The sequence below is a fragment of the Pituophis catenifer genome, unplaced genomic scaffold (genome assembly GCF_029215685.1).
Source record: "Pituophis catenifer annectens isolate HBS135680 unplaced genomic scaffold, rPitCat1.0.hap2 SCAF_14, whole genome shotgun sequence".
In the NCBI taxonomy this organism is placed as follows: Eukaryota; Metazoa; Chordata; class Lepidosauria; order Squamata; family Colubridae; genus Pituophis; species Pituophis catenifer.
The window spans coordinates 13,901,756-13,918,825 of record NW_027256894.1 but is presented as its reverse complement, the minus strand read 5'-3'; the positions used below and the strand labels follow the sequence as shown (position 1 = coordinate 13,918,825).

At 44.0% G+C, this 17,070-nt stretch overlaps 1 protein-coding gene across 2 annotated transcripts; it reads left to right on the top strand.

The window, feature by feature from the left end:
* Window positions 1-2,078: 2,078 nt before the first annotated feature.
* On the top strand, window positions 2,079-13,824 carry PEX11A (peroxisomal biogenesis factor 11 alpha). 2 transcript variants are annotated; one of them, XM_070953753.1, is made up of 3 exons: window positions 2,079-2,134; window positions 8,326-8,440; window positions 13,357-13,824. In XM_070953753.1, the coding sequence occupies exons 1-3, from the start codon at window positions 2,079-2,081 to the stop codon at window positions 13,822-13,824; spliced, it is 639 nt and encodes a 212-aa protein (XP_070809854.1). The 2 variants fall into 2 exon arrangements, with proteins under 2 accessions (XP_070809854.1, XP_070809853.1); XM_070953752.1 differs by having other exon boundaries at window positions 8,326-8,441; window positions 13,265-13,824.
* Window positions 13,825-17,070: the final 3,246 nt, after the last annotated feature.

Genomic DNA, 17,070 nt, shown 5'->3' with positions numbered 1-17,070 from the left:
TCAGCGCTCTTGTCCTGCACTCGGCTCAACTGAGTTCTACAATAAAATTCAATCCAATTATTAATCAGGGTTTCTTAAAGTAACAGTAACAGAGTTGGAAGGGACCTTGGAGGTCATCTAGTCCAACCCCCTGCTCACACAGGAGACCTGTACTAGGGATTCAAACCGCCGAACTGCCGACCTTTCTGATTGACAAGCTCGGTGTCTCAGCCACTCTGTGCACCTAGTCAGGCAAAGGGAGGATGGAATTCTCATTGTTCCCACCACCCATCTCCTTCCACTTATGACTGTAATTTTGTTGCTTGTATCCTTACGATTTATATTGATATTGTTGCTTATTTGTACCCTATGACTATCATTAAGGGTTGTACCTTATGATTCTTGATGAACATAAAAGAAAATATTTCTTTTATGTACACTGAGAGCGTATGCACCAAAGACAAATTCCTTGTGTGTCCAATCACACTTGGCCAATAAAGAATTCTATTCTATTCTATTCTATTCTATTCTATTCTATTCTATTCTATTCTATTCTATTCTATTCTATTCTATTCTACTCTACTCTACTCTACTCTATTCTACTCTACTCTACTTATTCTATTTCTATTCCATTCCATTCCATTCCATTCTATGATTCTTGATGAACATATCTTTTCTTTTATGTACACTGAGAGCATATGCACCAAAGACAAATTCCTTGTGTGTCCAATCACACTTGGCCAATAAAGAATTCTATTCTGTTCTGTTCTGTTCTGTTCTGTTCTGTTCTATTTTATTCTATTTTATTCCTATTCTATTCTATTCTATTCTATTCTATTCTATTCTATTCTATTCTATTCTATTCTATTCTATTCTATTCTATTCTATTCTATGATTCTTGATGAATGTATCTTTTCTTTTATGTACACTGAGAGCCTACGCACCAAAGACAAATTCCTTGTGTGTCCAATCACACTTGGCCAATAAAAAAATCTAATTCTAATTCTAAAGACAAACGAAACAAAACACGCCAATGAAACAAAAACACAACCAAAGCAGACAACAACAAAACCAAAAAAACCCCCCAAAAAAACAAAAACAAAAAACCAAGATTCCAGGGCATCACAAAAGCCTTGATAGTACAGTGGTTTAGTGCACCCTGTTATTAACACAGCTGCCCGCAATTACTGCAGGTTTGAATCTTACCAGGCTCAAGGTTGACTCAGCCTTCCATCCTTTCTAAGGTAGGTGAAATGAGGACCCAGTTTGCGGGGGCAATAAGCTGACTTTGTATAAAATATACAAAAGAATGAAGGCTATTGCTTAACGCATTGTAAGCCGCCCTGAGTCTCCGGAGAAGGGCGGCATATAAATCAAATTAAAAAAAAAAAAAAAAAAAAAAAAAAGCTCAACCTCAATCAGAAATCTTGCGTTTTGGCAAAAAAAAAGAGAGAGAAAAAAAGACTCCCCCTCCTCTTAGGTAACCACCTGTCTTGGGGGCTTTTTCTTTAGAGGCGGCGAACTGCAAAGCCCATCAGCTGGGGATGATGGGTGCTGTAGTTTCTCCCCCCCCCCCGCCACCCCCACCACCTGGTTGGGAAAGAAGGCTCCGTTCAAGCAAAGGGAGGGGTGGGGGAAAATGATTCACACAGACAGGCAGGCAGAGGAGCCCAAAACCCAAAGCTCCTAAACTCCTCGTCTTCCTGGCTTCCGCGCACACCTGTCCCCTCCCCCACTCCCGCCCCACCAGCGCACACCTGTCTCCGGAAGTTGACACGTTGCTATGGCAACCCCCGGGCGGAAGGAAGGAAGGAAGGGAAAGGGAGTCCTCCAGGGTAGGGATGGCTCTTTTACAACCTGTGGACTTCAACTCCCAGAATTCCTGAGCCATCTTGGCTGTTTCAGGAATTCTGGGAGTTGAAGTCCACAGGTTGTAAAAGAGCCACCTTGGCCCACCCCTGCTCCAGGGCATGGAACGCGGGGGCGTGGCCACGGTTCGGCCCCGCCCCCCTTTCCTCCCTCCTTTCCCTCCCTCCCTTGGAGAAACAGCTGATTGCTGCCCAGAGTTCGGAGCGGTCCGGCGGTGGTTGCAAGGTGGCATGGAGGCTTTCGTGCAATTCACCAACCAGACGCAGGGTCGGGAGCGGCTCTTTCGGTGAGGGGGGAGCAGCCTCAAGGGGGGAGAATGAGCGGGGTGGCGGGGTCCCCCACCTTCCTTTGCAAGGAGCTTGCAGAGCCACCCCCCCCCCACACACACACACCCCTTGGGTCAGGGTTACTGGGGTTCCCACGACCCTCCCCACTTCAACTCCTTTTCAACTTTCTTTTCCAAGTTATTAATTATTATTATTATTATTTTACAAACATAACAATGCGTGAACAGTGTGGCACCTGGGTATTCAACTCCCTGTTTTTGGATAGAACATAGGATCATTGGGTTGGAAAGAGTGGTGAAATCCATTTTTTTATTTTTATTTTTTACTACCGGTTCTGGGAGTGTGGCTTGGTGAGCATGGAAGGGGAAGGATACTGCAAAATCTCCATTCCCTCCCCACTTCTGGGAGAAGGATATTGCAAAATCCCCATTCCCTCCCCACTCCTGGGGAAAGGATATTGCAAAATCCCCATTCCCTCCCCACTCCTGGGAGAAGGATACTGCAAAATCTCCATTCCCACCCCACTCCTGGGGAAAGGATATTGCAAAATCCCCATTCCCTCCCCACTCCTGGGAGAAGGATACTGCAAAATCTCCATTCCCACCCCACTCCTGGGGAAAGGATATTGCAAAATCCCCATTCCCTCCCCACTCCTGGGAGAAGGATACTGCAAAATCCCGATTCCCTCCCCACTCCTGGGAGAAGGATACTGCAAAATCTCCATTCCCACCCCACTCCTGGGGCCAGCCAGAGGTGGTATTTTCCGGTTCTCCGAACTACTCAAAATTTCTGCTACCGGTTCTCCAGAATCTGTCAGAACCTGCTGGATTTCATCCCTGGTTGGAAAGGATCTTGGAGATCTTCTAGTCCAGCCCTCTGGCTTGAGCAAAAGATCCTGGCTTATACCATTCCAGACAAGTGGTTGTCCAGTCTCTTTTTGAAAGTTTCTAGTGATGGATGTCTATGGAGATTCTCCGTCATCCTGGTCATGCTTGTCTCAAAGTTGCTTCTCCCACCCCTCCCCCAAGAGGCAACTGGACTTTCTGGTTTTTCTTTTTGAAGACATTTCACTTCTCATTCATTCATTCATTCATTCGGTTTGTGAAATATGTATAACAGATATAAGTATAAATAAAAGTATATAATTACGAATATAGGAAATGGATACGAATAAATGAGGACAGTAGGATAGGGACAATAGGCACGTTGGTGCTCTTATGCACGCCCCTTACAGACCTCTTAGGAATGGGGTGAGGTCAACAGCAGACAGTCTAAGGTTAAAGTTTGGGGAGTTTGGGGAAGAAACCACAGAGTCAGGTAGAGTATTCCAGGCGTTGACCACTCTGTTGCTGAAGTCGTATTTTCTGCAATCGAGTTCGGAGCGGTTTACCTTGAGTTTGTATCTATTGTGTGCTCGTGTATTGTTGCGGTTGAAGCTGAAGTAGTCATTGACAGGACGTTGTAGCAGATAATGTTGTGTACTACGCTTAGTTACAAGAAGCATCCAAAAAGCTTCCTCAGCTCTGGCTGGATTCCATTTCCCCACCATCCACTCAGAGCTGAAGAAGCTTCTTGGATGAGAAGCGAAACGTCTTCAAAGAAAAACCAGAAAGTCCAGTTGCCTCTTAGGAATAAAAAAAGCAGCTTTGGGACTCCAGTGATGGAACATCTACAACTTTCAGAGACAAGCTGTTCCACTGATGAATTGTTCTCACTGTCGGGAAATGTCTCCTTAGTTCTAGGTTCGATCTGTCTTTAATGATCTTACACCCCTAAGTACTTCTTGTCCTGCCCTCAGGTGCTTTGGGAGAGCAGGTTGACCTTATGAGATTCCTCAGCGCCCTCACTGGAAAAGTTTTTAAAAGTTCTGCGAGATACTCAGCAAAGAGCAGCCCGGATGGAGCTTTTATAGCAGTCAAACTTCAGCAGTGGATCTCAGGAAATGTTTTACGATGTTTTATATATTGTGTCACGAGATGCTTCCGTGATCATTTTTACCATAAAATATTTGAGGAAAAATTGGCAAATGTCAAGTCCACAGGACTCGTGGGTTCTGGATTTTATGAACAACCAACCAATCAGGCGTAAGGCAGGGTATTCCTGCACCCCCTTGGGCTTCATCAGACCCGATGAATCAGGATGTGTGAATGTAGACTTACAGGTACCGTGTTCCCCCGAAAATAAGACCCTGTCTTATATTTTTTTGAACCCTGAAATAAGCGCTTGGCCTTATTGCCATGCACTCAAAAGCCCGATTGGGCTTATTATCAGGGGATGTCTTATTTTGGAGGAAACAGGGTAGATGATAGATAGATAGATAGATAGATAGATAGATAGATAGATAGATACCATGTTACCCCGAAAATAAGACCCTGTCTTATATTTTTTTGAACCCTGAAATAAGCGCTTGGCCTTATTGCCATGCGCTCAAAAGCCCGATTGGGCTTATTATCAGGGGATGTCTTATTTTGGGGGAAACAGGGTATCTTTGCACAACCTGGTCATCTGCCTCCTGAAACAACCTGTTCCCTGGTGTTGCACAAGACCCCCAGTTCATGCATACTGAGTTTGCACAACATGTTAAGGCTCACATGAATCACACTTGGCCATTGTGTGGCGACAGTCACAAATCTGATAACTTGAAGGAATTGTAGGAATTGCGGGCTTGCTTCAACAGAGGCATCAGTAGATCTGATTTCTTTAATTTATATTTGACGTATTTCTTCACAACTCTTCACTCCTCCTTCTGAGTGATTTGCAAACATGGCTCCACTTCCATTATGGAAATTTACACAATGTAAAAATAATGCAGTATCAGCAATGAAAGAGAGTGAAGAATTGCTGAGATTTAACAGGTGCTTGGGGGGATGGTCAAAGTTGCCTTCTCTTCTAAAGGTGAAGAAGTCCCTTTTAATTCATCTACAGCTACAGGGGATGGTGCTCATCTCCAAGGCCACTGAGCCAGAGGTGGTATTCAGCAGGTTCTGACCAGTTCTGGAGAACTGGTAGCAGAAATTTTGAGTGGTTCGGAGAACCAGTAGTAAAAATTCTGACTGGCCCCGCCCCCATCTATCCTCTGCCTCCCAGGTCCCAACTGATCGGGAGGGAATGGGGATTTTGCAGTATCCTTCCCCTGGAGTGGGGTGGGAATGGAGATTTTACAGTATCCTTCCTCTGCCCCGCCCACCAAGCCATGCTACACCTACCAAGCCACACCCACAGAACCGGTAGTAAAAAATTTTGAAACCTACCACTGCATTGAGCCTGTGCTGTCAAAAGATATTTCTGTGGTCATGTGGCCAGCATGATGTTCTGGAGCACTGTTGTGTACAGTGGATTGTACACAAACCTAAACTACTTCCCCAGACAGGCACAAATTCCCAAACCTGGTATATTTAGCTGGTGTCCTCCAGATGTATTGGGACTACAATTCCCTGGATTCCCAGCCAAGGAAGCTTTTGGACAGGGTGGTGGAAGATTGAAGATGTCCAACAAATACGGTGGAAATCAGATTACGAAATGGAAAGCGATGCCTGCATCATTCCATAAAATATCAATAGCTAAAGGTAAAGGTTCCCCTCGCACATATGTGCTAGTCGTTCCCGACTCTAGGGGGTGGTGCTCATCTCCGTTTCAAAGCCGAAGAGCCAGCGTTGTCCGAAGACGTCTCTGTGGTCATGTGGCTGGCATGACTCAATGCCGAAGGCGCACGGAACGCTGTTCCCTTCCCACCAAAGGTGGTCCGTATTTTTTCTACTTTTATGTACTTTCGAACTGCTAGGTTGGCAGAAGCTGGGACAAGGAACGGGAGCTCACCCCGTTACGCAGCACTAGGGATTTGAACCGTTGAACTGCTGACCTTTTGATCGACAAGCTCAGCATCTTAGCCATTGAGCCACCGCATCCGTAAAAAAAAATATCAGTAAAATATCAGTAAGAAAATGTACAAGAAAATCTGGTAGGAGAAACAGTCTTGCCCGATAATTCCATTATTAAATTTTATTAATGTAATTAAATGAATTAAATGAAGGCTTTTGAGTAAAACAAAGAATGTGAGCACGATGATCTTACTGCCTTATATATGTGTGAGAATTAAGAACCCCTATATAATTCTCACACTACATATACCTCTGCATAGTAATTTTTCCCCATTTCTTTCCCCCAAAGTTGTTGAGAGAGGGATGGTGGTGGAAATAACTATGCCAAAGAGTTGCCGATGCATGCCTTAATCACCATTGTCTCAACCTTACCTGCTTTGTGTTATTATTTCCTGGTGTTATGTAAACTTATCTTTCAGCATCGCATGCCACTTTTCAACTTGAACTCTGTACTGGGTGATCCAAGGGATTGCCATTTCTTTGGCAGCTTCACAACCAACCTCCCCTTCCTCCCCTCAAGGCAGTGTGTGTGGGTAGCAAACTCTCCTCCAATTTTATCCTTTGCAACAGTGCAATCATCTGTGCAATATATTGGATGGGACGTTAGCGCTAGGCTCATCGGGATGAGTTTTTCCCACACCTGTAAATGGAACTGAACCCCAATCTCAAAAGTCCTATTCCAATCGTTGGCCGGTTATCCCAAGCTGCTGCTTGATGTGTAACGCAGGAAAAGGTGGTGTGAAGCTCCCAGGTTCAGTTCCACTGGTGTTCAGGTAGGAGGAAAAAAAGGGGGGGGCAAATAGTATTGTGACCTGCTCTGTAGATGCAAGGAATTGGCTGTTGGTTGATTCATCCCATTCCATTATTATTAGTTCAATTTATATGCCGCCCTTCTCCGAAGACTCAGGGCGGCTTACAATGCACGTATAGCACTAGCCTTCATTCTTTTGTATATACCTGCTTATTAGGGCTTTTGGACCCCCCAAAAGTTTCTACTTTGTAGAAACAAAGTCAGCTTATTGCCCCCACAATCCGGGTCCTCAATTTACCTACCTCGGAAGGATGGAAGGCTGAGTCAACCTATATCAATATTATGATACCTTTTGTGCAGGATTCCCATCGTGCGTAACAGTTGCTCCACAACTAATCTTCTGATAGCCAGCACTGGGAAGACGTTTTGGGTTTTTTTTTGCCAGCAAATGCTTTTGGAAATAAGCATGTTTTTCCACAATAATTGAGTATAATAGATTCTTATGCACCACTTAGTTAGTTAGTTAGTTACTAGTTGATCCAGTCCCAGATTAGTAACAGCATTGTACAGGGTTGCATGTATGGGTTCAATTGTACATTCGTTTTTAGGGTCCAATTAATAAGAGGTAGACTGAGGTCACCGAGAAAGATAAGAGGGTGTGGGCAGGAGGCTGACCATGTTAGTAGTGAAGTTAGCTTGTCTGCATGGACAAGGTCATAATCGGGCTCTGTAAAATACCATATTTTTTGGAGTTTAAGACGCACCTCCCCCCCCAAAAGGGGGTGAAAATTTAGGTGCATCTTATACACCGAATGTAGCCCCGCCCACCCACTGGTCCCCACCCTTTGGCCTCTGCTTCCCAGCAGTTCCCAGCATGAAAAAACAGCTCCTTTCAGCTTCAGCACAGCCTAACTAGCACAAGTTGATTGGATTGGCCTCCCAACTCTCAGCTGATATGTTCTCAGCTGTTTTGCACAGGGCTCTGCTCCTTGCTGCAAGGAGGTAAATTGCTGGAGCAGATTTTTTTTTTCCCCTTGTGCTAATCAAGCTATGCTGAAAACGAAAATGAAAGTAAAGCAGGCTGTTTGCTGTTTGCTGTTTGCCGCAAGGAGGCAAAATTACTCAGTGGCAGAGGCAGATTTCTTTTTCTTCTTTTCCTCACCAAAAATGGTAAGGAAAAGAAGGTGCATCTTATAGTCCGGTGCGTTTTATACTCCAAAAAATACGGTAGTAAGAAGCGTAATGTGGTATTTAAGGACAGTTCAAAGACGATGGTTTCAGGAAGAGCAAGCTCCTGTGTAACTTGAATATTTTTTTTTTTTTTTTTGATTTAGGGACTTGTAATGTCTCCGCTGATTGAGCAATGTTACCCTGTGCAAAACTATATATTACAGCGTTTGCCTTAGAGCAAAACAGTCCAGTAGCATCTTTTGCATGGGGAGGGACCTGCATTCATCTATATCTATATATCTGTATCTCAGTTTCATTGTGGGAAGACACAGCCTGTGCTTTGCCTGTGATGTGTGACCAGCGATGCGCCTCTCTTTCCTTCCCTTTCCAGAGCAACTCAGTATTCATGCATGCTGCTTAGCTATATTTTAGAGCGTAAGACTCACCGGGAGAAAGTGGTTATGAAGCTCAGACTTCTGGAATCGAGCATGAGCTCAGGACGCAAGAGTGAGTATCTTAGTTTTAGATGCTGCCTATTGAAGAAAGAAAAGGAAATGGATTGCTGATCGTCCCCAAATAAGGGATAGGTGGGCGGGACTGAAAGAAAAGTTGAATTAAAAAAAGGGAGGGAGGGAGGGAGTGGGGGAGGGAGGGAGAAGGAGAGAGAGAGAAATCTTAATACTGTGTACCAGAATTGGATTGCAAATTACCATATTTTTCAGACTATAAGACGTACCAGAGTATAAGACGCCGCTTAGTTTTTGGGAAGGAAAATAAGAAAAAAGCTGATTGGGGATGGAATCGGCCTCCCGGAATACCCCCAATCAGCTGTTCCCAGAGGTGAACTTTAGCAACAGGTTCGTTGGTTGTGAGCTCTGCACCTTGCTATTTTTTCAGCTTCTGAAACCTCCGTCTCAGAAGCTGGTCAGGCTACATTCGGTATATAAGACGCACCCAAATTTTCACCCTCTTTTAGGGGGGAAAAAGGTGTGTCTTATACTCCGAAAAGTACGGTAGGAATATTATAATGTTGCCCTTGAGAGCCAGTTTGGTGTAATGGCATCAAGCTAGAAACTGGGAGACGGTGAGTTCCAATCCTGCTTTAAGCACAAAGCCTGCTGGGTGACCTTGGGCCAGTCACTTTCTCTTAGCCCTTGGAGGGAGGCAATGGCAAACCGCTTCTAAAAAACCTGGCCAAGAAAACTTCAAGGACTTGTCCAGACAGTCCGTGATAACTGAACAGGAGTGGACAGGAAAAACAAATCTACCCTTGATTTATCGATCAAAATAGTCGCACCTTTGTTGAGGCTACCGGAAGGTGTAAATCTATTAAGCAATTTTGATCTGCTTCCATCGTGGACTCTTTCATTAATGTGGAGGCACAGCGACTCAGGCTGAAGTTCACAACTATCCTTACTTGGGATGAAGTCCCGGAAAAGAAAATATTGAATTTTTGAGTCCTAATGCCTAGGATTGTACTCTAATTTTTGTCACTTGCATAAGATTTTGGTTTCATGGACAGCTCCTGATGGGAATTTAATGGCGAGGGTTCCTTATTGGTTGCAGTAGATGGATGATTCGTCTTTACTTCAACCTTGTCCAGTTTTGGTGCCTTCCAAAGTATTGTAACTCCTACAATCCCTTTGGTTGGAATTGCCAAATACATCCAGATTTTGTCCATTGCAGGAATATTGCGGTCAAAGCCCTTTAAATAGATCTATGCTCAGAGGCTTAAATTCTATATTTTTCTCCTCCTGCCTTCCTGAGTCAATACATTTTTGGGCTGTTCTCTTGATGGCCTTGGGGGCTTTGGAGGGGGCGGGGAATGATTGACATTATGGCTTTCTCTAAATAGGTACTGCTGATTCCTACCTGCTGAACTTCATTCCTTGCGCCTGCATGGGAAAATCTGGTTTGCTTATTAATCAAAATTCCTCCATTAGCATGTCACTTCATATATTATTGCATTCACATCACCTGGATTGTTTGTGTCCTAATCTATGCATGAGAAATGTGCTATTACTATTTATTTATTTATTTATTTATTTATTTATTTATTTATTTATTTATTATTTATTTATTTATTTATTTATTTATTTATTTATTTATTTATTTATTTATTTATTTATTTATTTATTTTTCTGGTCCTGGGAGGGAACAGCCTGTTTGACTGGCCTGATCCTTTCCCAGTGGGGTGTTTGCATTTTTAGGCGCAGCAGTCTTTTCTTTTCCATTTAAAATCATCCACATTCAAAGGCATTTCACCAGAAGCTAGGGAGCTGTGTATGATAGGCTTTGCCATGACAAATGTCCTTGCTTGTGCTTAGGGGCTTGGTATCTGCCCCCCATCCCACCCCAGCCTTTCTTTTAATGGTGGGACTTGATTGCAGGAACAGTGAGGGATCCCATCACCGCAGCTTGGTTCAAAACATTCAAAAAGCTACCAAAAGAAAGGAAAGAGCCTGGGTATTTTTTATTCCTTTAGATCAGATTTTTTTTCTTTCTGTATGTTTGTTGTTTTATGTTTATGTTTTATTAGGTTTATATACCGCCCTATTCCTGAAGGACTCAGGGTGGTGAACAGGCACAAAATAAGATACATAGATACAAAAATTAAAAGACATAATTAAAACCAGATTAAATAATTTAGCCCGAGACAATTAAAAATCCCAATAATTTAAAACAGATTAAAATTTTGATTTAAAAGAATTTTAAAACGGGGGAGAAAATTAGGCCCAGGCGGCTTGCTGGAATAGGAGAGTCTTAAGAGCACGGCGGAAAGTGCGCAGATCTGGGATCCTCCGTATCTCTGGGGGGAGCTCGTTCCAGATAGTGGGTGCCCCCACAGAGAAGGCCCTCCCCCTGGGGGCTGCCAGTCGATATTGTTTAGCTGACGGCACCCGGAGGAGCCCCTCTCTATGAGAGCATACCGGCCGGTGGGAGGCTACTTGTGGTAGTAGGAGGTCCCGTAAATAACCAGGTCCTAAGCCATGGAGCGCTCTAAAGGTGGTGACCAAAACCTTGAAGCGCACCCGGAAGACCACCGGGAGCCAGTGCAGCTCGCGCAGGAGAGGTGTCACACGGGAGCGCCATGTTGCTCCCATAACCACCCGTGCGGCCGCACTCTGCGCCAGTTGGAGCCTCCAGGTGCTCCTCAAGGGGAGCCCCATGTAGACAGCGTTGCAGTAATCCAGGCGGGAAGTGACGAGGGCATGAGTGACTGTGTGTAGGGAGTCCCGATCCAGAAAGGATCTACTCTCCAGCTCATTAAGCAATCGTCCTGTAAATTCTTCCCATACCCTAAAGCTACCCTCAGAGGCCTAATTTATATGATATGAACGTTTATTGATATGCCAGAATCTTGATGGAGCATATATGTACAATGGACAATTTGCCCCTGGTAATGATAAAGCTATTTAGACCTACTTTCTGGGCCTCAAATACAAATATAATGTCACATACCTGCTTTAAATGCCTTCTGTAATTTTAATTTTTATATTCTTTATATAGTTACTGAAAGTTTTCTTTACTTACATTTTTATACTAATTTTAAGCATCATATTTTCTCTTTTTAATGGCAGATGTTCTGCTGAAGATAGGTAGATAGAATGATAGAGATAATACAAATAGATAATAGAGAGGTAGGTAGGTAGGTTGGTTGGTTGGTCGGTCGGTCGATATATGGATAGATAGATAGATAGATAGATAGATAGATAGATAGATAGATAGGACATGGATAGATGATGGATGGATGGATGGATAGATCGATTGATCGATAGATAGATATGACATGGATAGATGATATATGGATGGATGGATGGATGGATGGATGGATGGATGCATAGATAGATAGATAGATAGATAGATAGATAGATAGATAGATAGATAGATAGATATGACATATGGATAGATGATATATGGATGGATAGATGGATGGATGGACGGAAGGACAGACAGACAGACAGACAGACAGACAGACAGACAGACATAGATATGACATATGGATAGATGATATATGGATAGATGACAGATGGATGGATGGATGGATGGCCTAATTACAGAAGATTACCCTTGATGAAATCTAGGAGTAGCCATCAATGAACTGGAGTGTTTTAGTGGTAGCTTTCCAGGACTGGAACTCAATCTAAGACACATAAGTTCATTTATTTTCCCCACTTTTTTGTGCATTGATGTGTTAATATTTGTGTGCTGCAATGAAGCGTTTTCATCCTTATCAGCTTTGTTTTAAAAGGCATTTAAGCATTGCACATTTAATTATGACCTGGGCTTATCGAAGGCTCCACGTGGGTAGTCTTTTGTGGGTTGGCCAAGCTCCGTGTTGAGGAGCAGCATTCCAGTTTTAAAGATCAAGCAAATGATTAGAAGAACTCGCTGTGGATTGGCAATTTGGAGACCACAGACATTGGACCGGGAATCTCAGAGTCCCTGCCCGCTGGTGTGGTCTTAAGGTTGCTATATCGATTTAAACTTTAGGATGTTCTCAGGGATCTACGTATGAGCTAGATAGGCAGACAGAAATGAGGAACGCGCAAAAGGTTATATTGTAGAACGTTCTGACTCGGGAAATAGATCATTCTGAGTGTTCCAGAAGTGGCACCTGAAAGTCAAACCACACTCAGGTTGGAACATTCTGGGGAAGATCATTTTGCACGTACACACACACACACACACACACACACACAGAGCCATAATGGTTTCTATCCTTATTGGCTGAGCTGCTGTCATTCCTAGGTGAGGTAGCCCAAAGACGAGAGCTTGAATTACGGTCCAAAGCGGATGGTGTACATGGCTGCATCGAATGAACGAGTGCAATGGTGAAATCTAAAATTTGTTACTACCGGTTCTGTGGGCGTGGCTTGGTAGTGCGGGGGGGGGGTAATGTGACGGTGGGTGTGGCCCTTTTTTTTTTTTTTTTTACTTTTAAAACCATTTTTTCTACAACCTCTTTGGTGAAGAGGTTGTAAAAAAATGCTTTCAAAAGGCTCTGACGATCCCAGCTTGGATCGTCAGAGGCATTTAAAAGAAAAAATCCTTTTTTTTCTTTTAAATGCCTCTGCTGATCAGGGAACTCAGCTTGGATTGTCAGAGGCATTTAAAAGAAAAAAAGCCTCCGATGATCGCGCGGCTCAGCTGGGCATGGGGGGGTGGGGGTAGGGATTTTTGCTACCAGTTCTCCGAACCACCCGCCTCCATCACTACCGGATCGGGCGATCCAGTCCGAACCGGGAGCATTTCACCCCTGAACGAGTGGCACCGTAAGATTCCAGGCCTTTCCCACCAGCCTGTTTCATCTCTGGTTTCTCTTGCAGTGTTTCGGCTTGGCAATATCGTGCACGCCATGGTGGCAACCCATCAAGCTTCCCGGTTGCCCTACGCCATTCCTCGCTTCTGCTTGACTGCCTCCAACATCAACCGGGTTATGTACTTCGCCTGTGACACCGTCTTGTGGGTGAAGAGCGTTGGGCTCATCTCGGAGATCAACCAGAAGAAGTGGCGCAACTGGGCGACCAAATGCTACTACTATTCCCTGGTGATTAACCTGGTCAAGGATTTTTATGAGCTCTGCTGGCGCATGAAGCAGACAGCGTGCAGCCAGAAGCCTGAAAAGGCCTTGACTCCTGGCAGGCAGAAACTCCAATTCCTGACCAACGGTGAGCTACAGACTTTTCTCCTGCTTGTATTCCTCACGTTGAAGAACTATCCACCCCTCTTGCTGGACACGGTGAAGAACCTCTGTGATATCTTTAGTCCGTTGGACCGTCTGGGCATCTACAAGACCAACCCTGGAGTTATAGGGTTGTGTGGTCTTATCTCTTCCCTGGTGGGAATCCTTACTGTGATGAGGCCGCACTTACGGTTGAAACATTGATCTTCTCTCAGGGCTTCCCTTTTGCACAGTGGCGTTGCACACTTCGTGCGTATTGTCTTCCCTCTCTTTGATGATGGAGTTTTGTCCCAGTTGAATTCTTTCTTCTTTCCTTGTGCTGTCGCATTGGGCAGCCCAAATGACGTGGGTTAAGTTTGGAGAAGGGTAAAAGGCCCCTTGACTGAAGATCTTTCCCCGGCTGTGCAACAGAACAAGCAAAACTGTCACTACTCAAGATGAGACGGTATCAACCCTTGGGTGAGGAACCAGTCAGTCTTTTATCCTGGGATAGAGAGACGAGCAGATTCGAAGTTAATTTGAAACAGAATTGCCTTTTGTTAAGTTTATGTAATTCCTTCCCTCCCCATCCCAGCATTGGTTTGTATAAGGATTTATTGCTGTTATCTGGGATGAATTCCGGAGCTTAACAAAACCTTCTTTAACCAGAAACATTTAGAGTTACATGTTCACAGGCAACCCAACTGCTGCCTCTAGCTAACTTTTAGCTATTCTTGTTTCTGGTCAGACTGTGAAGTTTTTAATGATTTTTGCTTTTATGCCGTGCTCATTCTTTTTGCCTGTGAAATGAATTTATTGGATTTATAAACCATATAAATCCAATAAATGAAATGAAATCAAGACGGGCATGTGTTCATCAAAAACACTTTGGATCTCCCGGAAGAAAGGTATACAGCAGGGATGGCGAACCTTTTCGGCACCAAGTGCTGAAAAGGAAGCACACACACGCGCGTCTGGGTTGCAACCTGGAAGAGGAGGTGCCCAGGGCGCATGCGCGTGCCCGAAAATGAACTTCCGGTTTCAGCTACTGAACTTCCGGTTTCAGTCAGCTGCTCTTCCGGGTTTCCGGCGCGCATGCTCACCCAGGAAAACGGAAGATCAGCTAGAAGATTTTCTAGTTTCCGGCACTGCCGCATGCAAAAAGGCCAGCTGTTTGTCGCGCACACATGCGCGCCAGAAACCCAGAAGATGAACGGGCAACGCCACATGTACCAGGCGACATGGCTGCGTGTGCCATTTCGGGCACGCGGGGCACAGGTTCACCATCACGGGTATACGGTATGGAGCATTGTTTTCAGGGGCTCAGTGTGCAGTGGAGGCGAGGGAGAAGTGTTTTTGTGTCTGTGTGTGTGTGTTTGTACTTAATCTATGCATTGCTAGAAATGAGACCGCACCTTGGTTGGTGGATGGGACAAAGAAACAGTATTGTGCCTTTTTTCTTCAGCATTCCGATTCTGAAATAAGTGCCATTGTATTGCCATTGTAAATAAAAGAACATCTAAACCTTTCACATTGCAAACGAGTCCGCTGTTAGCTTATAACTCATTATAAGATGTATACAGGTGGTCCTCAACTTACAAAAACTTCCCTTAGTGAACCTTCAAAGTTACAACAGCACTGAAAAAGGGGACTTACGATTGTTTTTCACACTTACGACCTTTGCAGCTTCCCCCCATGGTCACCTGATCAAAATTCAGATTTTTGGTAACACTCATATTTATGACGGTTGCAGTGTCCTGGGGTCAAGTGGTCCCCTTTTGCGGCCTTCTGACAAGCAAAATCCATGGGGAAGCCAGATTCACTTAGCAACCGGGTTAGTAACTTATCAACGGCAGTGACCCACTTAACAACCGTGCCAAGAAAGGGGGCAAAACTCACTTAACCAATGTCTCACTTGACAACAGAAATGTTGGGCTCAGTTGTGGTCGTAAGTCGAGGACTACCTGTAGTTGGGTAAGGGTCCCACTGGCAAAATGACTGAGGGCTGGTTAGCCGTATTTTATCCACTTCGGCTATTTGAAAGCAGCTTAGTTGAGGAAGGTTATTTTAGTCACCTTCCGGACGAGCTTTCAATACTTTTTTGAAAGAACACAAGGCAAACTGTAAATAGTACCAAAAAAAAAAAAGCGGTAAAAAAACAAAACTGTAAAAAGCCACCTAGATTAGTTCCACGGTGGGATGGGCGGCAAGTAAATTTAATAAATAAATTAAGGCTGCACAAACCTACAAAGAAGAAAATCGAATACAAAATTGATGTGATGGGAAGGGAAGGGAAAGAAAAGGAAAGGAAGACTATTAGGAAAGGAAAGGAAAGGAAAGGAAAGGAAAGGAAAGGAAAGGAAAGGAAAGGAAAGGAAAGGAAAGGAAAGGAAAGGAAAGGAAAGGAAAGGAAAGAAGGAAAGGAAAGGAAAGGAAAGGAAGACTATTGGGAAGGGAAAAGGAAAGGAAGGAAAGAGAAAAGGAAAGGAAAGGAAAGGAAAGGAAAGGAAAGGAAAGGAAAGGAACGGAACGGAACGGAACGGAAAGGAAGATTATTGGGAAGGGAAGGAAAGGAAAAGTAAGGGAAGGAAAGGAAAGGAAAAGAAAGGAAAGGAAAGGAAAGGAAAGAAGGAAAGGAAGACTTGGGAAGGGAAAGGGAAGGAAAGGAAGGAAAGGAAAGGAAAGGAAAGGAAAGGAAAGGAAAGGAAAGGAAAGGAAAGGAAAGGAAAGGAAAGGAAGACTATTGGGAAGGGAAGGGAGGAGAATAGTTTCTTATAGGAAAGTTTGATTGGTAACAGAACTCCACTCCGGCACCATTTTGATATGGGAGTCATTGGCTTTTCCCAATGCTCTTTCTGGAGAAGCCTTGTGTCATTCCACTGGATTTTATGGGCCCTGAAGTTGCATTATCGAAGTGCATGAGAAACTTAAGAGGACATTTGCAAAGGAGAGCCACACGAGAGAGTAAGCAAGAAGAACTGGAGGTGGAATTTAAAGGAAGTTTTTCGTTTCTCTACCAACACCTTCATGTCCTATGATGCTGGTTAAATTTCTCTGCATATGCTGTGTCTTCATTGGTGAAGCACAGCTGTCTCCTTTAACATCCCCAATGTCTAAGCCTAGGATGAATTTGTCTTCTGGAATATTTTTTTTTTTTTTAAATGCATTCAGTCCTCTCTCTGCCAGCTATAAAGTTATTGCCAAATATTTCATTTTGGAATGGCGGTTGCCCTTTGTGCTCCGGTGACTCTTTGCTAGGCTTAAGGGAAGAATTTCTAGTTTACATAATCTCTTTTGCTTTTTTGCCTACATCATGGAGTAACGGATTAGGGTGAAAAGCATTAAACACACAAAGGGGGAGGAGGTAGTTTTCATGTAGCCCCAGGGCTTTGCCAAAAGAAGAGAATATTTATAGCTCAGGGTTGACCTGGTCCTTGGTGCTTTCTGAGCTTGGTTGTTTTCTTGCAGATG